Source organism: Oryctolagus cuniculus, chromosome 1 (genome assembly GCF_051225735.1).
Source record: "Oryctolagus cuniculus isolate XC-2025 breed Fujian yellow rabbit chromosome 1, ASM5122573v1, whole genome shotgun sequence".
Lineage (NCBI taxonomy): Eukaryota > Metazoa > Chordata > Mammalia > Lagomorpha > Leporidae > Oryctolagus > Oryctolagus cuniculus.
Window position 1 is genome coordinate 16,754,121 of NC_142867.1, and position 24,323 is coordinate 16,778,443.

Below are 24,323 nucleotides of genomic sequence, written 5' to 3' on the forward strand. Positions count from 1 at the left end.
GTGCAGTGGAGGATGGCTCAAGTCCTTGGGCCCTGCACCCACATGGGAGACCAGGAGAAGCACCTGGCTCCTGCCTTCGGATCAGCGCGGTGCACCGGCCGCAGCGCGCTGGCCGCAGCGGCCATTGGAGGGTGAACCAACAGCAAAAGGAAGACCTTTCTCTCTGTCTCTCTCTCTCTCACTATCCACTCTGCCTGTCAATAAAAAAAAAATTATAATGCATGAAATGTGTGTATACATGTAAATAATTTTTAATTTTATAATTTAAAAATAAGTTAAGGTAAGAATTTATACTCTATTTTTTATACATGAAGACTGAATTTCAAAGTGGTTAAGTAACTCGCCCAAGAAAAGCTCCCCATTTCTCATTCAGGGTGGGAATAAGAAAAATATTTAAAGAGTATTTATTATTATATTTCCAAAATATAAAAGGTTTGGTCCAACTTGTCTGTTTCTGAATCAACAGATAAATCTTAAAGAATCCTGAGAATCTGCAAATTTATGCATAGGGTATTTTGTCTCCAGAAAGTGGAACTGGCGGTTACAGAGCATAGGCCAGACCAAGGAATTCAGGAGTCAGCCCACTGACATTCCTAAGGTTTCACTTCCTTTCTTCCTGCAGGTTAAACCTTTGTCAACAGGATAATATTTGAAGACACTAATCTAGTAATGAATGGCAGTGTAACTGAATTCATTCTGTTTGGATTGACTCAGGATGCTGGAAAGCAGAAGGCAATATTTGGAATCTTCTTGATTCTTTACCTTGCAACATTGTTGGGGAACTTTCTGATTGTGGTGACTATTAAAACCAGCCAGGCCCTGGGAAGTCCCATGTATTTTTTTCTATTCTATCTTTCATTTGCTGATGCTTGCTTTTCTACAACCACAGCCCCCAGATTGATTGTGGATGCCCTATCTCAGAAGAAGACCATTTCCTACAATGAGTGCATGACTCAGGTCTTTGCAGCTCATTTCTTCGGATGCATGGAGATTTTTGTCCTCATCCTCATGGCCTTTGATCGCTATATAGCCATCTGTAAGCCTCTGAGATACACAGTCATCATGAATCGACAGGTCTGTGGTGTGCTGGTGATTCTGGCCTGGCTGGGGTCTTGCATCCATTCCTCAGCACAGATTTTCCTAGCTTTGCAATTGCCTTTCTGTGGCCCAAATGTAATTGATCACTATTTCTGTGATTTGCAGCCTTTGTTGAAACTTGCCTGTATGGACACATATGTGATAAACTTGCTAGTTGTATCCAATAGTGGGGCCATATGCATGGTAAGTTTCATGATCCTGCTTATCTCCTATGCTGTCATCTTACATTCTCTGAGAAACCACAGTGCAGAAGGAAAGCGAAAAGCCCTTTCCACGTGCACCTCCCACTTTATTGTGGTTGTTATATTTTTTGGTCCATGTATATTTATTTATACACGTCCACCAACCACCTTTCCTATAGACAAGATGGTGGCTGTGTTTTATACAATTGGGACACCCTTACTCAACCCTCTGATCTACACACTTAGGAATGCAGAAGTGAAAACTGCCATGAAAAAATTATTGCGTAGCTAAGTATGGCTTCCATTAATTAATGTTCTATGATGATTCTAATGCATATTTCCTTAATAGTTGAATGTTTGCTGCATGAACTATAAAGATAAAATGTTCTTTTCAGAAAACAATCAAGGCATCTGTATAAATTTGTGTAGACACACACTGAAAGCATTCTGAAAGTACTGCAAAGACTATGATAGCTTGAAACTCATAATTATGTTGACCAACCTAGAGAGCGCTTACTTGATTTTTGTCTACCTCTGGTTGTATTCACAAGGCAAGTTTCCTTTTTTTGCAAATTAATATGGAAATTTTCCATCATATACAATGCTTTCCCAGAAAGAAATTGACTAGTAACAGAATGTATATGGATATGTGTGTACACCATTTATTTTCCCTTATCAATTTGGCATTAAAAGTAAACCTTAAGAACTGGATACTCACAGATCCAAAGCTGTTGAATTGCCAACCTGAGGACTGGGGATGAGAAAACAATACTCTAAAATCTTATGCCTCAGCTCCCTTACTAGGGACATCTACTGTGATGACCCCAAACTCCAGTAAACTCTGATAATTTCAATGAAAATCAGCCCATCACTGGAAAAGGTCTGAAATTCTCTGGATGGACATGATGGGTAGTATCATCCAGCCAACTGCTTTCTGGATTTTTTACATTACTCTCCACAAACAAGGAGAGAGCCAATACAGAGTTTGGCAATTCAAAAAAACAGAAGGAGAATGGTAACCAATATGTGATGATGGGAGAGATAAAGGTTGAATGAAAGAGCCTTATCTTATATTTTGAAGTGAGGTCCCATAATAATTCTATATCAGTGGCAGTGTAGCTCACCTTCTTCAGCCTTCATGTTTGTCTGGATACCAAGATGACGAAAGAAGCATTTTTTTTTTGCATTTAACTCAAAATTCAGCGTCCTTAGAAATAAATAAAAATTATTTAGTCAAATCTAGTGCTTCTCAACTTTGTATTTTTAGTTTTATATGATTATGTTTTAAATTGTTATTTTCATTTTGAAGATAATCTAATTTATATAACAAAGTAACTTCAAAACATTCATGGAAAAATTAAATTAAAGGTAAATTTGGTTTGATGCAAAAAACAAATTTGAACTCCATCCATAATTTATCAAAATGCACCTTTGCCATGAACTTTTTGAAGCTTTCATGTTTGCATAGTTTTCAAAAGATTGTTGAATCAAAGTAGATGTTACTTTTCTTCACCAAAAAATTATTTATTTGAAAATCAATGTTACAGAGAGGGAGAGATAAAGAGAGAGAAACTTTTCCATATGCTAATTCACTCCCCAAATGGCTGCAAGGGCTGAAACCTGGCCAGGCTGAAGCCATCTGGGTCTCCCATGAGAGTGGTAGGCACCTAGATATTTGGGCCATCTTCTGCTACTCTCCCTAAACCATACGCAGGAAGCTTACTGTAAGTGGAGCAGCCAGGACACAAACTGGCACAAATGGGATGCTGGTGTCACCGGGTATGGTTCTTTCTACCTGCTATGCCATAACGACAGGTCCACAGACCAGACTTATTTCTTAATTCCACTTTACACAAACTTTTTGAAGTACCCTCATATAATACACACTCAGCACTATCATCGTCATAATATTGCAATCAGTTATTGCCATGCTATTTTAGTTCCCTGGATTTATGATTTTAATCATATTGATCACTGATAAGTACTTCTTTAATTGATATAGGTTAATAAAAATGGTATACCGTGCATGTATATGAGCACTTCCATCAACCAAGCACAGAATGTCATCATGTTGCTCCAAAGAGTCCCAGTGATTCTCATGTAGTCAGGTGGTGGCCAGGTAAATGTCGACATTCCAAAGACAGCTATCAGATCTCTCAATATCACATTCACAAGTGGAAAATTTGTTTTATACCCCCTCTCAATGAATAATTATGATTTTTTTATTTTATGTCTTATAATGGTATCTTTAAATCATATGAATCTTGTTCTATGAAAATTATATTTAAGTGCAATTGCCATTTATGTTAGACATTTAAAAATGAAACTGTAATTCTTGTTTTGTGTTAGTTCCTTAAACTTAACACAAAGGGAAAAAGTTTTTAATCTGTGATGAATGAAAACTCAGAGACTTCATAAATTTTCTCTCACTTTCACATTAGATCTCAATTAGAAATTAATGTGATTGGCCGGCGCCTTGGCTCACTAGGCTAATCTTCCGCCTGCGGTGCCGGCACCCCGGGTTCTAGTAACGGTTGGGGTACTAGTTCTATCCCGGTTGCTCCTCTTCCAGTCCAGCTCTCTGCTGTGGCCCGGGAAGGCAGTGGAGGATGGCCCAAGTGCTTGGGCCTTGCACCTGCATGGGAGACCAGGAGAAGCACCTGGCTCCTGGCTTCGGATTGGCACAGCGCGCCGGCATTGATGGCCATTTGGGGGGGGGGGTGAACCAACGGAAGGAAGATGTTTCTCTCTGTCTCTCTCTCGCACTGTCTAACTCCGCCTGTCAAAAGAAAAAAAAAGAAATTAATATGATTAATGTGTGATAATAAGGAAAGTATCATGGTGACTGGCGCAGTGGTAAAGCAGGTACCTGCAGTGCTGTAATCCCATATGTGTGCTGCTTTGAGCCCCGCTGCTCCACTTCTGATCCATCTCCTCGCTGTTGTGCCTGGGAAAGCAGGAAAAGATGGCCCAAGTCTTTGGGGCCCTGCAACTACATGTGAGACCCAGAAGAAGCTCCTGGTTCCTGGGTTCAGATTGGCCAAGCTCTAGCCATTATGGCCAATTAGGGAGTGAACCAGTGGATGGTGGATATCTCTGTCTCTCTGTGTCTCTTTGTCTCTGTCTCTCTTCTCCGTCTTTAAAATAAGTATGTCCTAAAAAGAAAGAGAAAGAAAGAAAGAAAGAGAAAGGAAGGAAGGAAGGAAGGAAGGAAGGAAGGAAGGAAGGAAGGAAGGAAGGAAGGAAGGAAGAAAGAAAGAGAAAGAGAGAGAGAGAGAGAGAGAGAGAGAGAGAGAGAGAAAGTCATTAGTACCCCCTTCCCCATATTCAGCTTAAACCTCAGAGCCTAAAACAGGAATAACTGGCAGAAGAATCTTTAAGGCGTGGGAGGGACAATCAAGTCTCACCTAAGCTGGAGTCTTAGCCAGCCGGTTTACTGTTTTGGACCTGGAAAATGTTGAAAGCCTGTTATCTAACTTCTTTTTGAGATTTATTTTTTTGTAGGACTCTCAAAGATTCTTTCATTGCCTCTCTATTTGTAGCATCCTTGATATAGGAAGAAAATATCTATCCTTTATGATCTCTGTAACTCCTTCGTTAGCCTGTGGTTACCTTCAAGATACTCTGCATTTCTAAATGACCCTACCGGATTGGTCTCTGCTGGTCCTCTCTATGGCTTCTCTCAGCTGTCCATGTGGAAACTTGCATGCCTCTCTGATTCTGAGGAATATCATCTCCTGCACACTGATGTCAATGAGCAGCTCTCTTCTGACTCCCCAAAGAGTCAGCCAATGTGTTCTCTTGTCTTGATTTTCTGATCTCAGTCCCCTGGACAAACAAATGAGAAGGGACCTATACCCAGTCCTCAGAATAGTACTCTGCATACTCTGTAGGCACATCTTGTAGAAATACTCACACTCTCACACACTCACACACACACACACACACACACACACATCCAGTTTGAAGTAAGGGACAGGCACATCTCTACAAGGATTTCTCCAAGACAATACTTGGACACTTTTTCACTTACTCATTAATCATTTTTTATATATTTTATCTTGTTTCAAGGAGTTCTACCTTTATCATTTCCTTTGGTATGGAAATACACAGTTATTTGGACAGATTTTGTAATTTCACACTTATCGTGGCAGACAAAATTTCAAATTCAACATCTTATTGGACAATAAGTGTTAGTTAATCAACAACATGTATCAACACTGGAATTTGATAAAGTTTACTTTCATTTAGAAAGGTAGCTTCAATTAATTAAATGTCAGACACATTTCTTTGCTCTCATATTAGAGATAAGTTTTAGAGTCAGAAGTTATACCCTGAAACTTCATGTGTCAACAGAAAAAAAAAAAAAAAAACTCAGCACAAATTGAGCAATGATTCATGAAAGGAAAATCACAGAATACACAGGTGGTGAATGGGAAAGTGGTTTGGCACTCACCATTTCAAATTATTGGGTGGCAATGGGTCTGTAGACCCAGGAGGATGACAGCCAGTCACAGAGTTCCATGGGACTACTTCTCCACCCAGTCAGCCAGAAGCCACATGCCAGAAGCAAGACTTTCGAAAGTGAAATCCCGAGAACTCTACGTACATGAAGGTCATTTGATTTGTTCCTATGTCAAAGGAAGCAAGTGTTTGCACATGTGTCCATACATGTTGAATTTACTCATTTATCTTCTTGTTTCTGTATATAGATGAGTCACAATTCTGCATTAAGACTCTTAGTGACTTGTGTGAAAATCAAGAGTATAAAAGTGGCTTTATCTTCTTGAATTTACTCAATCTTTTTTACAGTTAATCATGATGTTTTCTTTATGTTTCTGGAATATATCCTTTTCCCAAGTTAAAATATTGCAATTTTACATTTTGTTCACTTCATTCTAATTATATCCCAGATTACTTTTTTTTTTTTTTTTGACAGGCAGAGCCAGACAGTGAGACAGAGAGACAGAGAGAAAGGTCTTCCTTTTCTGTTGGTTCACCCCCCAAATGGCCGTTACGGCCGGCGTGCTGCGCTGATAGGAAGCCAGGAGACAGGTGCTTCCTCCTGGACTCCCATGTGGGTGCAGGACCCAAGGACTTGGGCCATCCTCCACTGCCTTCCTGGGCCACAGCAGAGAGCTGGACGGAAGAGGAGCAACTGGGACAGAATCTGGCGCCCCAACTGGGACTAGAACCCGGGATGCCGGCGCTGCAGGCTGAGGATTAGCCAAGTGAGCCACAGTGTCAGCCTCCCAGATTAAGTTTTACAAAATCTCATTTGCAGTCTTGGATACAATCTTTACTGAAAACATTATTTTATTAGTAGCAGAAATGAGTGAAGAAAAGGTCATATCAGAAAGCTAAATATGTAAAACACTGCCATTTAATGAGAACTGATTTTGTTTATAGAAAATGAGTGAGCACATGGGCCATGACCCTAAATTAAAGAGTGACATAATAGGATAAACTCTCTGCTACACAATAAGAAGCATAAAACTAAGGCTAACATTAAAGTTCTTTGATTGACTTTAAGATATTAATCTTCCCATATTACACAAATATAAAAGTTAAGGACCTCACTCTTTTTTTTTTTTTTTTAAAGGCAGAGTGGACAGAAAGAGAGAGAGAGAGAGAAAGGTCTTCCTTTTTTTGTCGTTGGTTCACCCTCCAATGGCCGCCACGGCCGGCGCGCTGCCGCCAGCGCACTGTGCCTATCCGAAGGCAGGAGCCAGGTGCTTCTCCTGGTCTCCCATGGGATGCAGGGCCCAAGCACTTGGGCCATCCTCCACTGCACTCCCGGGCCACAGCAGAGAGCTGGCCTGGAAGAGGGGCAACCGGGACAGAATCCGGTGCTCCAACCGGGACTAGAACCCAGTGTGCCGGCACTGCTAGGCGGAGGATTAGCCTATTGAGCCATGGCGCCGGCCTAGGACCTCACTCTTAAGTTTCTTCCTGATACTTATATTATTTGATTATAATAAAATGAATATGATCCAGAAAGTTTTACAAATATTCAATAAATTACATTTCATAGAAGTTTTTTCTGTGTTGGTAAGTGGAAAAATAAAGCAATATTAAAGTAAATACTTTGCCTTGAAATATTCTAAGAAACTACTTTAAAGTTTGTTATGTGATTGAAATTTAAAGAACAGCTAAAAGGTAGCTACAAAATCCTCAATCACGTTTACAAATGAAATCTCAGAGAACTAAAAATGAACTGAGAAGTAGCCTACTAATAGAATCTTTTTTCAATTAGCCAATATGAAGCATTTTCCAAGAAATCATTCAAGCTCTTCACATCCAAGAACTCTGTTTCAATGTTCACTTTCTGAGTTTTTGTTAATTTTTAAATTACTTATTGATTATCTCATTTTCTTCCCTAACCATCTGAAAGAAAATTATCTTATGTTCCATAATCATTCAACATGTGCTTGTTAAAAATATGATAGATATCAGGCATATATGATGCAAAAGTTCTTCTCCCACACACATGTGAGATAGATGGTAATGAAAGGGAGGAGAAAAGTGATGAAAGGCTACTGGTAATTATATGAAACATTGATATATTTGAGCATTGTTATTAAGAAAGTGAAGATGCTGTGATTGAGAATAATGATAGTAATGGGAAAATCCTTAAATGGACTCTTGAAGATATGACTCTTATCTTCTTTTTTTAAAATTTATTTATTTGACAGTTAGTGAGAGAGAGAGAGAGAGAGACAGAGACAAAGGTCTTCCTTTTCTGTTGGTTCACCCCCCAAGTGGCCACTACGGCCCCAGATACGCTGATCTGAAGCCAGGAGCCAGGTGCTTCTTCCTGGTCTCCCATGTGGGTGCAGGGGTGCTTGGGCCCTCCCAGGCCACAGCAGAGAGCTGGACTGGAAGAGGAGCAACTGGGACTAGAACCAGCACCCATATGGGATGCCAGAACCACAGGCTGAGAATTAACCAAGTGAGCCACTGCTCTGGCCCCCAACTCTTATCTTCTTAATCTGGGATCAGATGTTATGGAGAATCAGCGAGGAGGATGAAAGTTTGTTTTCAGAGAGAGATAAATAAATGCAACAAGAAGAGAAAAGGCTCTACCAGTACTAAATGTGGTTGAAAATTACTCAACATAGCTGATGTGTAGTGAGGGGCTCACCGTGCATTGGGAGAGGTGGAGGCAGTAGCAAAATGATTAGATGGATTGTAGTACTAATCAAGGAGATTCTAGGGCAGTGGGAAACCACGGAAGGATATAAAGTGGATCTCTAAATTGTAAGCATTCCAAGTCACAATCCAAATTTTTATTTTTCAAAGAGCTCTCTGGCTGCCAGCAGAAAACAGATTAAGTTCTCAAATATCTCTGAAAGGATGATTTCCTCTTACAGGAAAGACAGGATTTTCTCAGAATAACAGCCACTCACCAACTAAAATCTTTCGTTTCCTGCAAAATTTCCTCATGGCATTTTTCACCTCTGCATTTCTCAGTGTGTAGATCAAGGGGTTTAACATGGGTGTGATGATTGAATCAGACACAGCCATTGCCTTGTCTATGGGATAAACAGCCACAGGCCTCATGTATAAGAAAATACAAGGGACAAAGAACAACACGACCACTGTGAGGTGGGAACAACAGGTGGAGAGGGCTTTGCGCTGCCCTTCAGAGCTGTAAGAGTTCAGGGAGCAGAGAATGACCATGTAGGAGGCAGTAAGGATAAGGAAGATGGCTGTACACATCACTCCACTGTTGAAGATAACTAAGAGCCCCAGAGTGTGAGTGTCCACGCAGGCAAGTGTCAGTAACTGAAACAAATCACATATAAAGTGGTCTATGATATTGGGACCACAGAAAGGGATTTGGTACATGAAGAGAAGTTGTATTGTGGCGTGTATGGATCCTCCCACCCAAGCGCCTCCGACCATCAGGCAGCACACTCAAGAACTCATGATGGCGGTGTAGTGCAGGGGCTTACAGATGGCCACATAGCGGTCGTAGGCCATCACCGTGAGAAGGATGATCCCCACACCACCGAAGAAATGCTCTGCGAAGAGCTGGGTCATGCAGCCTTCAAGGGAGATGGTGGTGCTCTCAGAGAAAGAGTCCACAATCATCTTGGGGGCGATGACAGAAGAGTAGGTGACGTCCATGAGGGATAAGAAAGTAAGGAAAAAATACATAGGTGACCTCAGGCTTTGACTTGAGATGATAGTTACCACAATGAGTACATTTCCTAGCACTGTGGCCACATACATGACCAGAAACACAGCAGAACACATTTTCCGCAGCTGCATGTTCTCTGTAAGTCCCAAAAGGATGAATTCTGTCACATTGTTTTGGTTTTCCATTTATTTGATGTTAATATGAGTTCCTGCTGAGGTTTTGAGAAACCTGAAAAGACATTATTGATCAGTAGTGGTTATTATCTTCCTGTACTCCAGGGACATTAGGGCAACATATAAGGGTAGTTCATGAAGTTTGTGAAAGGACAGGCATTTGGCATGGTGTTCTAGGCACCACTTGGGAGTCCACATCCCATTTTGGAATGTCTGTGTGCATCATATCTCAGCTCTGCTCCCATTTTCATTTTAATGCACACCCTTAGAGCAAGCAGTGCTGGCTCAAGTAGTTGAGTCCCTGCCACTCATGTGGAAGACACCAATTGAATTAGTCCTGTATCTTGGCTTTGGCTGGCTTTTGAGTGCATTTGGGGAGGGAACCAATGATTGGGATATTCTCTCTATCTCTATGTCTCCCTCTCTGCCTTTCAAATAAGTAAAATAAATAAAATTATTTTAAAACACTTATAAAAATGGAATTACTATGTAAGTTCATTTGGGTGCATATAGGTTTGAAAGCCATGCATAGTTTTTCATAATACCTATTTTCCACAAGCTTTTTAGATGTCCAAATTTTTAAATGTCACCACCAAGCATTTAATTCTTTAAAATATTTTAAATAAATAATTTAAATATGGATACTTCACTAATGAGCATTTTCCCATGACTTATTTCTTCTCTTTTTTAATAGTCCTTCCATGTGAAATAAGTTTCTCTTTCTCCTTCTACTAGCATTATGACTTTTACTTTTAATAGCGAACTTTTTGAGCACCTTGCCTCATTCTAAGTACCAGGATAATATTAATACTTGCAATTTGGTGGTTCTAAATTTTAAATGATCAACATACACCTAAAACTAATGATTGTGTAATCCATGGCTAATATACTGTTCCATGATTGCAATTACTAACTGTGGTGGTCCACCAAGGATACAGATCCACAATATAACTGACTTGATCCTGATTCAACCCAATTTGATTGTTTCTGTTTCCTCTGTGCCATAGACAAAGCAAAGGATTGTCAAGCGTAACAGTGACAATAGCTAAAAAGTAGACTTGATTTCACGAACTTTGTTGTTGGTCTCTGTACCACTTGAGGTAAATATTATTACTATCTCCATTGTAAAAAGGAACTGAAAGCTTGGAAGGTTAAATCTATTGCATGGAATTATAAAAAATCTTGTTGTAGATCATGTTTGATCATACAGCTTGAATTCTTACCTGCCATGTTCTACTACCAAAAAATACAATAGATTATGTGATGTTTCAGGAGAGAGACTCTTGCAACAAACAGTAAAAGCTATAAAGCAGGGACTTTGTGACAGAGGTTAGATGGCCCATTTTAAGAATTTTGCAAAGAGCATAGCTCCTCATCGAAACATAGTTGTATCACTCTGTGAATGCAGAGAGATCATTCTTGGTGATCAGTAACCCATGCAATACTCACCTCTTATAAAAATCATAATGCAAACAAAGGGGTCTATGGAAGTGCCATTTATTCCAACACAATACGAATCGAAATTCAAAGGATTTTTTTTTGCAAAAATAGAAAAACTAATCCTAAATTTCAAATGCTATATCCAAGGAACCCGAATCAGCAAAACAATCCTGCAAATGAGGAATAAACTTAGAGGATTCACACTTCCCACTCTCAAAGCCTACTGCAAAGCTGCAGCAATCAAAATAGCATGATAGTGACACAAAGATAAAAGAACAGACCAATGAGACATAATATAGTCTAGATGAACGCTCTGCATTTGTGACCTGTTGATTTTTTTCCATTAATATTTTCATTTACATATTTCCAAAAACTTGCATTAGCAACAATTGTTCATATTTATGGACTACCGTGTGACATCTCTCCTCTTTGGTATTACCACTGATTGGAGCCTTGGGTCTCCTTTCTTCTAGTTGCTCATGAAATATATGTTATTATAAATATATTCACCCTACTGTGCTGTGTAACACTGGAAACTTATTCCTTCTATCTCACTCTGGTTTGACATCTGTTACCCAGCATTCCTCTCTCCCCCACTACTTTTCATACTTTTCTTACCCTAGTACCTTTCGCAACCTCTGAAAACTACTATTCTGTGTTCACATAAGTTTGGGTTTGTTTGTTGTTGTTGTTCAGCTTCCACATATGAGAGAAATTATGCCGTAATGCTTTTCCAACTCTGACTTTTTCACTTGACATTATGTTACGTAATATGTTAAGAGAAGTGGGTTTTATGCCAGGCTCGTCACCAACTTTGTTATGAGTAGCTGGCATGTTTAGAGCCTCAATTTCCTTATTTGGCATATGAAAATGATTCACTAGTAGCAACAAGAGTGGCTCTGTCCTGTTCAAGTACAAACAATCCATTCTTATTCACATTAATTGTTTATGCCTCTGGGTAAGATTTCCTTAGAGAGATGATTCATTCCATGTCCTAAAAACCGTGAAAACACTGTTGTACATTGTATCTATGCCTTCCCTTTAACACTTTGAACTTCGAGCCCCTCCCTAGTGACACAGAACAGAATTGACACAGCTGATCAACACTCAGTACTCATATGACACTCAACTGCTGTCACATCTCCTTTTGTCCTTACTATTTGAAGTCATTTCCCCATGATCCTCACTCCATTTATTCCACTGTCAATTTGATTTGCCACCTGCCATACTCAGAACTATTTCTTTCCACACTATTTTTTTGGTGTACAGTGAATGTTGTTGGATCCAAACCCAGTTAACACACTCTAAGTACGAGCCAGGCTAAGTACTGGCTTTGTAATCTCAACTTCCCCAAGCCTCAACTTCTGTAGCAGCACAATTAGCAAAAGAGAAAGCATATCTATCAGGTCAGTGTTGCTTCTCAGTTGTGGGAAATGTTCAATGGACTCTATCATTTAGTGATCACACACAGCCACATGAAGAATGATGACTGGATTTTCCAAAACATCAAGTTACACTTAGAAAATTGTGTAAGCTCCTCACAAGTTTTTGGTAAGTGTATGATTAACTGCAAAGCCTGGGCTACAAACTGTTGTGTTCACAGTCCCCCACAATACTTTAACCTACTGGTTCACAGATCTGCTGCGTATGTTAAAGTAGATAATGCACATGAAGTGTCAAATGTCAGTATTCACATGTTGTGTTTCTCCGCCTCCTGGTCCTATTGCTATGCCTCTAAACTCCAGGCTCGCTGACTGCCTCCCTCATGCCCTCCATCAGCAAACGCTTCATCTATAATGTCTGCCTCCTCTTTCACCAACCTGAATAAGTATTCTACCCACTCATACAACTATTTCTTGTGTGCTTTTATTTAATGTTTATTATTTATACTTCTTTTGTTTCCACAGAGACATGTTTAAGGATTGTTACTCCTTTTACATTTCCCAAAGTTCGTAAAAGATTAATAAGGATGCATGGGCACAAACCTTTCACCAGTGTGATGGAAATGGAAATGATTTGTGGAGTGGAGGTATTGCTGGTGCCAGATAACCCACAGGTTTGAAACCAAATCTAAGAGTGGCTGCCATTTCTGTCAAATAGACACAGTGAGCCTCTTTGTTTGCTGATCTTTCACTATTTATATTCCTGGACATGATTCAGCCAAAACCCAGAATTAAACAGTACCTTGAACTTCCAGTTAAGTATTGGATTACACCACCAGCGCTTCTTGATACTTCTTTTCTCAGTGAATCAATGAAGAATTATTTCATAAAAGGTTCTTATAGTGAATACAGGGAAAATATAATTAATGATTTTGTTTTTCTATAACAGTCCACTTCCTTAATTCTCCCTAACTATTTGAGTAGACAGCAACTATTTAGAAATCTGTCAGATACATCCCATTGCATTAAATAAGGGGTTATTGCTTCTCGGCATTTTGGATAAGATCAAGTGTCATTCAATAAGGGGCAGGGCTAGTAATTTCAAAATAATCATAAGAGAAATAATTTTGTACTGAAGAATGAAAAAAATAAATTGTGCCAAATAGGAAAGAATAATAGGAGTTATTCCCAACAGGTAGAACAGATATGCTAAGGCCAGAAGGTGGGGAAAGTTAACACAGAGATGAGGGGGTGAAAGACAGGGATATCCAAAGCAAAAGGAAAAAGAGAGGTAAAGAAAACAGTGTTGTAGAAAGAAGGGGAGTAAGAAGGAAAGGAGGAAAACAAGTGGGAAATATTAAAGTGAAATTGGAAAGACAGAAGACATCAGAGCCACTTAATAACCAATTCCGCATTTATCATCTGTCTCTTTTCTTGCTGCCTGTGAGTACTTTTTAGAGCAACACCTATTTGTCCAATTTTATTTCTTAGTCATGGTTTCACTAATTCTAAAACAATGTTCTCACAAGTGCATAAATGTTTATAACAAGCAGAATACCTAGATCAAACTCAACTAAAAACTCAGATTCTTTACTCTGAGAATAAACGTCACTTACAGATAAAGCAAACAGCAATTGAATGTGGATTAATGAAATAGGTTAAGAGTAATAGGTGTGTATATATTTACTCAATGAAATTAATTAAAGCTTTTATATTTTGAAAGTCATTTATATATTGTGATTCTCTTCATAAGTAAAAATGCATAGTAAATAGTTAACCAAATAATACAAAATTCTTACAGCCTTTCAAAAATGGAAATTTTTAACAAGATTCTAAGTTAAATCAAGGAATAATATAAGATCTTCTTATCATACCCAAAGTTCATTCATATGTGTTAAATTCTTCAGAGTTCAAGAATTGCATGAAATTTCTCAATGTTTCAAATTGTGTAAGCATGCTGCTCAGGATATAAATGGGGGAAATCACCCAATTATAAATATTGGTCAAATATTTAGGACTAGGGCATCTACTGCTATCAAAGAAAGATTTAACACAGAATCATTAAGACTCTGTGAGCCGAATAAAGAAATACTCTTTCTGAGTCACAACGGGATTTGTACTCCTTCCAATTAAAACAATTGCTAAAGAGATAGCCAAGTAGGGAACTTACCAATTAATTTAATGTCCCTTTTTATTTTTAGTTGACCATATTTTTAGGTGAACGTGTATTCATTCAACTTGTTAGGAGATATATCATGAATGCATGTGTTCAGGGTGATTGACCTGTGCTATAAAAGACTAGAGTGACCACATAGGCAGCGTGTCATGTCTCAGACTTGTTTCATTCTAGACACATCCCTTGGGGGGGTGTCTCCAAGGATGGAGGTGTCAATACCTAGTCTAGTGAATTCACATCCACTTGCTTTAATAATAGCAAGAAAACCCCCAGCAGTAGACCAACACATTGTACCAGAAGCAGAAATCTAGACCTGCATATCAACAATTTAATCACTTGTTCCTGCATTATAATCTGTACCTCAATTACAGAATGCCCAGGCTTCCAGTAACTTCTACTAATAAACTGGAAAGAGTGTGAGTTAAATCTCATCTCTGGATTATATTCCCCACAGAGTAGTCACCAGTGATCCAGTAAGCTGTCATTGTGATCAGAAACTTATCTAGGCAGAAAAATTCAATTAAATTATTTCTAATTTCTACAGAAATGTCACTTTACAGAAATAATTGACAATGTCTGAAAGAATAGGTAATAGCATCCATTCCTTTTTGTTATATATTTTATTTAATAACAATGTACTCTCTGCATCCAGTTTTAGGTTTGACATGGGTTTAAAACCTGGACTTCCTGTATCAGCATTGGCATAGCATGCTTCTTCCTCATCTCACAGATCCACAAGTCAATATACCCACAGCTGCTGACCATGTTAAAACTGTTGTCAAAAATGGCAACATTTAACTTAGTACTCCTCTTACTATAAAGATTTTTTTCTATAAAATAATGATTTCATAACCCCTCCAGGAAAACCTAAAGGGTAAAGCCCATGGACTTAGCAAAAGACACAGTCCCATAGCACCTCTGTTTCTTGCTCCCTGCTATATTCTGGCTTCAGACTTCTTGCAAGCACCCTATGGGCACCCTTACCCTCTCTGGACATGTGAGTGATAAAGTCCTTCTGTTTCATGAATTTTGTTTTTAGTTTTCTCTTATGTCTCACCTGACACATGCTGGAACCTGCCCTTCTCTCTGGGTAGGCTTTTCCCAAAGAATGCTCAACTTGGCAGAAATCAACTGGACATGGCTCAGACAAAGCCACAAGGGTGCCTGTCAGCACAATCATGTTTCCTATGAGAGGGAGTCCTGGTCATGGTCAGGCATCAGACTGCCAGTCAGAATAAAGAGGTATCCATGAAAGGCACACTGCAAATATCCATTAAATTGAATGTTAATATTAGATTAAATTTAAATACAAATAAAATTTAAATTTAAAAAGTTAATGTTAATATTAAATTAAATTTAAATATCCATTAAACTGATCCCTCAATTCTTTATCAGGGCTGTGCTAGAGCTTTGGTCACTCTGAAGAATAACATCAAAACACAAAATCAGAAAAATATCAAAATATCTATCTACTCTGTCAGATGATTTCACCCACATTGACTCTTCTATGTTCAACATTCTATAAGGTTATTAAGAATTAAGATGACCATTCCAGTCTTCAGAACAGAATCATTGCAGATTGCACACAGGTGTGTGTGTTCTAGGATCATTTTTGTGGTAAGTCTAATTGCATCTGAAGATATTGAAGCCATTGTCTACTCATAGTGGAGGGAAATGTACTGCTGTAGACTTCTTCTAGCTGTTATTATAATGACTAAGCCACATATCCAATATTTGTCTAGAGCACCAGTTTGTTATTTCCTTTGTATTGACCAGTATTTCAAGTTACACTTTTCCATTGGCTTAAATGTGTAAATATGTACATGTCTTTCAATAGAATATAATAACTACAAGAACATCATTCTTTGTGCGTTTTTCACCACTTAAGTGTTAGTGCTTCCATTAGTATGTAGAGGATGAAAATTTGTTTCCTTATCTGTATTCCTGTGAAAGAGTGGTCTTTCTATTTTTACTTGTTGAACTCTTTACTTAGTGTTTCATTAAGCCTGTGGTTATAAAATAAATTGAAAGTGTGTGGGGACTGACATTGTGGCATAGTAGGTAAAGCCTTGCCTGCAACACTGGCATGCTTGGCTGCTCCAGTTCTGAACCAGCTCTCTTCTAACATGCCTGGGAAAGCAGTGGAAAATGGACCAAGTTTTTGGGCCCTTGCACCCACATGAGATTCCTGGGAAAAGGTCCTGGCTCCTGGCTTCAGTCTGGGCCAGCATTGGCTGTTGCAGCCTTCTAGAGAGTGAACCAGTGGATGGATGGTCTCTCTCTCTCTCTCTCTCTCTCTCTCTAGCTCTGTCTTTCTCTCTCTCTTTGTATAACTCTGCCCTTCATAGAAATAAAAAAAAAATAAGTAAATAGTTAAACTCTACAAAAGTTTGCTCTTGTAAAAATTAAAAGAAAAAAGGAAGGAAGGAAGAATGGAAAAGAATCTGTTTGGAATCAGTAAATCCATTTACTGGAATTCAGTAAAAGAATGTTTTAGAATCCGGTTTCAGAATCAGAATGCTTAGAACTATATCTTCATGAAATCTCTTCTTTTCATATTAATAGAAAGGAAAAATAAAAATAAATATTCAGTAATACAAATTAATTTGTTCATGTCATTTTTTTTTTTTTGACATGCAGAGTGGACAGTGAGAGAGAGAGAGACAGAGAGAAAGGTCTTCCTTTGCCCTTGGTTCACCCTCCAATGGCCACCACGGCTGGCGCGCTGCAGCCGACGCACCGCGCTGATCTGAAGGCAGGAGCCAGGTGCTTCTCCTGGTCTCCCATGGGATGCAGGGCCCAAGGACTTGGGCCATCCTCTATTGCACTCCCAGGCCACAGCAGAGAGCTGGCCTGGAAGAGGGGCAACCGGGACAGAATCTGGCGCCCCGACCGGGACTAGAACCCGGTGTGCCAGCGCTGCAAGGCAGAGGATTAGCCTAGTGAGCCGCGGTGCCGGCCGTCATTTTCTTTAATAACATTATTAGTATCCAAGTTTTCTTACACAAATTGGAAGAAGTTACCCCAAACAATTAATATTTTATATTTACTCCCAATGACAGCCCTCTCCTTTCAGAAATAGCATACACTTAGGCAAACTTTTGTGTGACTGGAATCTTCAAAAATTTCCTGTTGACCTAAGGGCCAGCTCATCTAATATTCTATTAGGCATTTTTGTTGTTGTTGAGCTTAACATATTTGTTATCAACTGAATCATTTTTAAAGGTTAAATAAGTTAAGGCAGGGGATTTTTCAATGGAAATAAAACCAGTTGTTCACTTTTCATTTTGATAAGTAAGGATAAGGTGTCTGCAAAGCTGAGAGTCAACTGAAAATTAAATAGGAAGAAAATCACTCAGATATGATAGAGGAAGGCACCAAACACTACTTTTTAACCCGGCTTAGGATCATGCCTGTATTATGAAATTTCAGAATCATGTAAAGGATCAATATAGCATGGTAGAAAGAAGACAGATACTGCCTACATACTTAGAAAGTCAGTAAATCTCATGTGCACCTGTTTTCTCTCTTACAAATCCTGTTCCCTCAGCATAATGAACTTTAACTTCATTCATGTTGCTGCAAATGACAAATTTCCATTCTGTTCTTTCCATTTCATAGCTGCACAGTGTGGCATTGTGTGTAAAAATCACATTCTCTATTAATCGATCTGCTGATGGACGCTTACAGTGTTTCCATAGTTTGGTTGTTATAAATAATGCAGAAATAAACACAGGAAACAGATAACTGACAAATGCCTTGTAATTCCTTTGGATGCATGCTCAAAAGTTGGATTGATGTATTATATTGTAATTCTATTTTTGCTTTTGTGAGAAACCTCTATACTGTTTCCCTAAATGATTGGTAGTAATGGGATATTTTTGTGATAAGGGAAATGATCCTGTACAGAGCCAAGACTGCCAAGGAGAGAGAGGAGAAAGCTCAGACCATTGTTCTTAGGCAGATAGCAGGAAGTGTGATTTGGTGCACAAGGGGAGGTTTTGGTTTTAGATAGGAAAAAGATAGTTCACAAGGAGCAGCAGTCCCTGGAATAATGGGCAGGGAGGTTGAGGAGATAAGGTGACTTAATTTACAGTCTTCTCTCATTGTTTCATGAGAAGGTAGAGGCTGAGAAAGTAGAGGAAGATGTTGAGTTTTTAAACAGTGGGGAAAATGTGAAATAGTCCTTTAGGACACTGTAGAAATAAAAGGACTGTGGACCTACAGAGTGATGCTCCGGCACCTCAAGAGCTCACTTGAGATCCAGAGTCATGAACGTAAGGTGACAGTTTTTAGTGTAAGCACAAAGTACCACCCAGAGGATGAAACTTGATCTATAATCCGCCTGATAAATTGATGTTCTTTGAAGACATGAGCAAATCCTCAAAGATTATGTTAAACGAAGCTTGAGAGGCTAGTGCTGAGGCCCAGTGGGTTAGGCATCCCATATTGGAGTTCTGGTTCAAGACTTGGCTGTTCTGCTCTGATTTAGCTTCCAGCTAATGTTCCAAGGAAGGCAGCAGAAGATTAGCCAAGTGTTTGGGTCCCTGCAACTCATGGATGGAGTTCTTGGCTCCTGGCTTCAGTGTGGCCCAGGCTTGGCTTTTATAGCCATTTAGGAACCAGCACATGGAAAGATCTCTCCCTCTCTATCTTTGCCTCTGTTTCAGTCAGTTTGCGTTTAATGAATAAATAAATAAATATTTTTAAAATGACCTTGATTGGTTTTATTAAGTTACATAGAAGAGTATGAAGGTTCCTTAAAAACCTAAAAATAGATCTACCATATGACCCAGGCATCCCCTTCTGGGTATGTACCTGAGGAAATGACATCAACCTATGAAATTTACCACCAACATTCCTGGTTTCATTGAAGCACTAACCACGATATCCTTGTATATGGAATAAGCCTAGTAGTCCAATTGAGGCTGAATGAATAAAGAATATGGTATATGGTATACACACACAATGGAATATTCTGTAGCCATAAGAAAAGAAGGAAATCCCGACAGTTGAAAAAAAAAAAAAGAATTGAGGGGACTGGACATAACTACGTCAAGGAAAACTAAACATATACAGAAAAACTCCCCCATATCAATAAATTTAAAAAGTAGTCAATCTGACCTTATAAGAGGTCAGGATTACAAGAGGTTAGGATGGCCTGGAGAATAACAAGAGGTTGCAGAGTTAGTACCTAAACACAGATTGCACTTGATCTTAGCCAAAGGGCTGAGGAGCCCTAAAACACAGTCAGACTGAAAAAACATAAGTTTTAGTGATCCACAGCACTGGATGCCGTTCAAGATAATAAATTCTACAATGTGCAGGATTGGAGGAAAGGTGCTGGTGAACTCCCAATACACAGAAAAGATAAAGAAATGGAAAGGTGATTTGCCTAGTTTATGCTGTGTATTTTTGTTACTATTTACATGGTACTCAGTAAAGCATGCAAATGTTGCATGTTAATCATTTTTGTTTAATAAAATAATTATAAAGAGAAAGCCACAACTTAACTTACTATTTGACTTTTGCGCCACCTTGTGGGAAGTTGCATAAAAACAAGTCATTCAAAGGGTAGAGCTACAGAAATTCTTTAAATTATATTTTTGTAATTTTTGATTTACATGTGAAATGTGTTCATTTTTAAGAATCACAGGGCTGTATTTCAACACATATGTGGACATCATTAATCAGGCTGTCCTAGCCCCAACAGAAATTATTATGGTCGTTTGGCTTTGCAATTGTTTTAAACCATAAATGGTCCTGAGAATTTGTCTTTACCTAAACATTCATCATAGCACTGTCTTAGCTTATTTATCCATAGATTTGACAAACTGGTATTTGTCAAATATGATAAGAACATATTTTTAAAGGATTTTTCTTTAAAGTTTTATTAATTTATTTGAAAGAGTTAGAGAGGCAGTGAGAGTAGGAGAGAGAAAGAGATTTTCCATCCACTGGTTCACTCCCCAGATGGCCACAATGGCCTGTGCTGGGCCAATCTGAAGCCAAGAGCCAGGAGCTTCTTCCAGGTCTCCCATGTGGGTGCAGGGGCCCAAGCACTTAGCCAACTTCGGCTGTTTTCCCAGGCACATTAGCAGAGAGCTGGATCAGAAGCGGAGCCGTCAGTATTTGAACCAGAGCCCATATGGAATGCCAGCCTCACAGGCTGTGGCTTTACCCACTAATCCACAGCACCAGCCCCAAGATTTATTTATTTGCGTGAAAGTCAGAGCCACCGCAAGAAAATGGAGAGAGACACACACAGAGAGATCTATCCTCTGGCTAACCCCCCAAAAAGTATCAACAGCCAGGGCTGGGCCAGACCAAAGCATGTGTCAAGAGGTTCATATGGATCTCTCACATGGGCTCAGGGTCCAGGTTCTTGGGCCATACCCCTCTGCCCTCCAGGGCACACTAGTAGGGGGCAGGATAGGGAGTGGAGCATCCAAGAATTGAACCTATGCCTACATAGGATGCTGGCATTCCAGGCAGCAAGCGGCCCAACTTGCTATACCATAATACTGGCTGCCGCGACTAGAACATTTTGACAAATTTCAGCTATTTCTCATAGTCCACGAGGCTTTAAAATTTACAATAAATTCAGTTTTAAGCCTAACTGGAGGCTGTTCCATATAGGTCAGCCCACTTTCAAGGGACTGTTGTGTGACTATATCATGTAGACATTTAAACTCCGGTATTTAGTAACTGTTTTATGGATTACAAAGCTTTAAGATGGAAATATTCTTAGGTGAGATTAAACTTACATTTTACATTTAGAGAAATGAGTCGATGTTGACTTTTCCTGGAATAGAAATCACATTATATGTTTTTACACATATATTTACCACTCCTGTTCACCTCTGTACCTTTCAGTAGATTTGTATTTACATCTGTAATTATTTTTCTTTTGACCATGGAAATTGCCCACCTTTTTTCAGTGAAGTCTGATGCTAATACTTGATTTGATTCTCAGAAATGTTAGTCATCACTTCACGTATTTTAAACATATTTTTGCAAGTATTGATTCTAGGTTGACAATTTCATTTGAGTACTTTATTTGTAAACTTGTATTATATATATATATATAAGTATTTAGGGATATAAAAATTTGCACAAAATAAAATTAGTTTAATTCCATTTTATGACTTTTGAAGTAACTTATATTTAAAATATACTACATCATGTTTTGATAAAATTATGCATAGAAAAATCATTGCTAGGGCCAATCAAATTAACAAATACATCATCTTACATAGTTGTTTACTCCCTATTTTGATAACACCTAAAATTTACTATAAATATACTATATACATATACTATAATACTATATCATTAACTATAGATCCTGTGTTGCACATTATATTTCTAGATTTGCTCACCCTGTGTATCTTACGTGTATGCAACTTTGCTTCCTTTGACCTACATCTCCCTATTCTCTCCTAATTCTTGCCTTAATTCCTCTGTACTCTTGGGTTTTTTGTTTGGTTGGTTGTTGTTTGCTTTTTTTCTCTTTTTTTTTATTTTCACTATCTCTTTTTTAAAAAGATTTATTTATTTATTTATTTATTTGAAAGGCAGATTTACAGAGAGGCATAGGAAGAAAGAGAGAGAGAGAGAGTCAATCTTCCATCTGATGGTTCACTCTCCAGAAGGCTGCAATGGCTGGAGCTGTGCGGATCCAAAGCCAGGAGCCTGGAGCTTCCTCTGGGTCTCCCACTCGGGGGCAGGGTCCAAGGACTTGGGCCATCTTCTACTGCTTTTCCAGGCCACAGCAGAGAGCTGGATCAAAGTGGAGCAGCCGGGACTTGAACCGGTGCCCACATGGGATGCTGGTGCTGGAGGAGGCGGCTTTACCCGCTATACAGTGTAGGCTCCAAGATTTTCTCTATCACTGCTTTTGATTAATTTATTTTGCTGTATCTTTTCGCATAGTTTTCTTCATGCTTTTTGTATTTCGGATTTCTTTCATTTTAATCTATAGGTTGGCCGGCGCCATGGCTCAATAGGCTAATCCTCCGCCTGCGTCACCGGCACATCGGGTTCTAGTTCCAGTCGGGGCACCGGATTCTGTCTGGTTGCCCCTCTTCCAGGCCAGCTCTCTGCTGTGACCAGGGAGTGCAGTGGAGGATGGCCAAGTGCTTGGGCCCTGCACCCTCATGGGAGACCAGGAAAAGCACCTGGCTCCTGGCTTCGGAACAGCGCGGTGCGCCGGCCCTGCACACCAGCCGTGGCGGCCATTGGAGGGTATGCCGCTCCCTTGCCCGCAAAGGAACGACACTGTTCTCAGCTTATCGGTCTTCAGTAGACTTTTAATGAGAAAATAACAGTGACAGAGAAAGAATGAAGGGAGGAGAGTGAGCAGGCAGGCTCACCGCATAGTCCTCAGCGCCATCTTGTTGTTTATGAGACAGGCTCAGTGCCTCTGGAAAGTCCCGACCGTGGGAAAGCATTGCCCTAACCGAAACTAGCAACATCCACCTTGTGATAAAAACACAGCAACAGCTATCAGACCGACCTTGACGTGGGGGCTCCATGGCTGCGCATCCCATGGAGCCCCACAGGGTGAACCAAGGGCAAAGGAAGACCTTTCTCTCTGTCTCTCTCTCTCTCTCACTGTCCGCTCTGCCTGTCAAAAAAACAAAACAAAACAAAACAAAACAATCTATAGGTGAATAGGTTCCCTCGAATTTTAAACGTTTTGTTCATTACTTCTTTAAATATCTTCCTATACTTCCTCTCATCCAATTCTTTATAATGTTGAAGTTTACCTAAAGCCCACTGAAGCACTGTTCATTGTTATTTAGTCTTTTTTCCTTATTTTTCAACTTGCATAGTTATTAGTGCTGTATCTTCAAGTTCTCTAATCTCATCTGCAAAAACCAGCTTCTGCAGTGTCTAGTTTCTGTTAACCTGCTATCTGATTTTTCCCTCTCAATTGTTGTATTTTCTTACTTGTAAATATATATTTTATTTTGTGGGATTGAAGCAGTGAAGGGGATCTCTCTATATGCTTCTCTCTCTCTCTCTCTCTCTCTCTCTCTCTCTGCCTTTCCAACACATTACAAATAATGAAAAAAAGAAGAAAAATTGACTATGCTGTGTCATTGTCAGGATCTTCTCTGGTCATCTCTGTTGGGTTCTTTTGCCTCCTGTACTTAAACATCCATATCTTTCTCTGCAGTGGAGGAGTTTTCAGCTATCATGTCATTGAATGGATTTCATCTGCCTTTTATATTCGCTCCTTCAATAATTTCCATTATGTGAATATTATTTCTGTTCATTGTGCCCCAAAGATTACAAACACTGTATTATTTTTATCACTATTTTATCTGAGATATAACTAAAGACCTGTCTTTAAGATTCAGATACGCCTTCTGCTTCATCTTGTCTGTCATTGGGAATTTCTTTTTATAAAAGTTTGTATATGAAGGAAACAAATTTCATTCATTTTACGCATATAGTTTCAAGAAAATAATGATACTTCCTACCATAACCTCTCTCCCTCACTCACTCCCACCTGCCCTGTTCCTTCCTTTCTTATTTTTTCTTTTAATTCTTGCAATGACATATTTTCAATTTATTTTTAAAGATTTATTTATTTATTTGAAAGTCTTAGTTACACAGAGAGAGAATGAGAACCAGAGAGAGAGAGAGAGGTCTTCCATCCACTGGTTCATTCCCCAGTTGGCCACAATGGCAGGAGCTGAGCTGATCCAAAGCCAG

General features: G+C 39.2%; 2 protein-coding genes across 2 annotated transcripts; one reads left to right on the forward strand and one right to left on the reverse strand.

The window, feature by feature from the left end:
* The first annotated feature begins 623 nt into the window (after nucleotides 1-623).
* On the forward strand, nucleotides 624-8,452 carry LOC100338038 (olfactory receptor 4C11-like). Its single transcript, XM_089305147.1, has 3 exons — nucleotides 624-1,562; nucleotides 7,009-7,024; nucleotides 8,402-8,452. Exons 1-3 carry the CDS (start codon nucleotides 670-672, stop codon nucleotides 8,450-8,452), a joined length of 960 nt encoding a protein of 319 aa, XP_089161273.1. The 5' UTR covers nucleotides 624-669.
* Nucleotides 8,453-8,669: 217 nt separating this feature from the next.
* Nucleotides 8,670-9,614, reverse strand: LOC100337787 (olfactory receptor 4C6-like). Its single transcript, XM_008272769.5, is given in 1 exon segment — nucleotides 8,670-9,614. A coding segment is annotated over 1 exon segment (942 nt). The 5' UTR covers nucleotides 9,612-9,614.
* Between the last annotated feature and the right edge of the window lie 14,709 nt (nucleotides 9,615-24,323).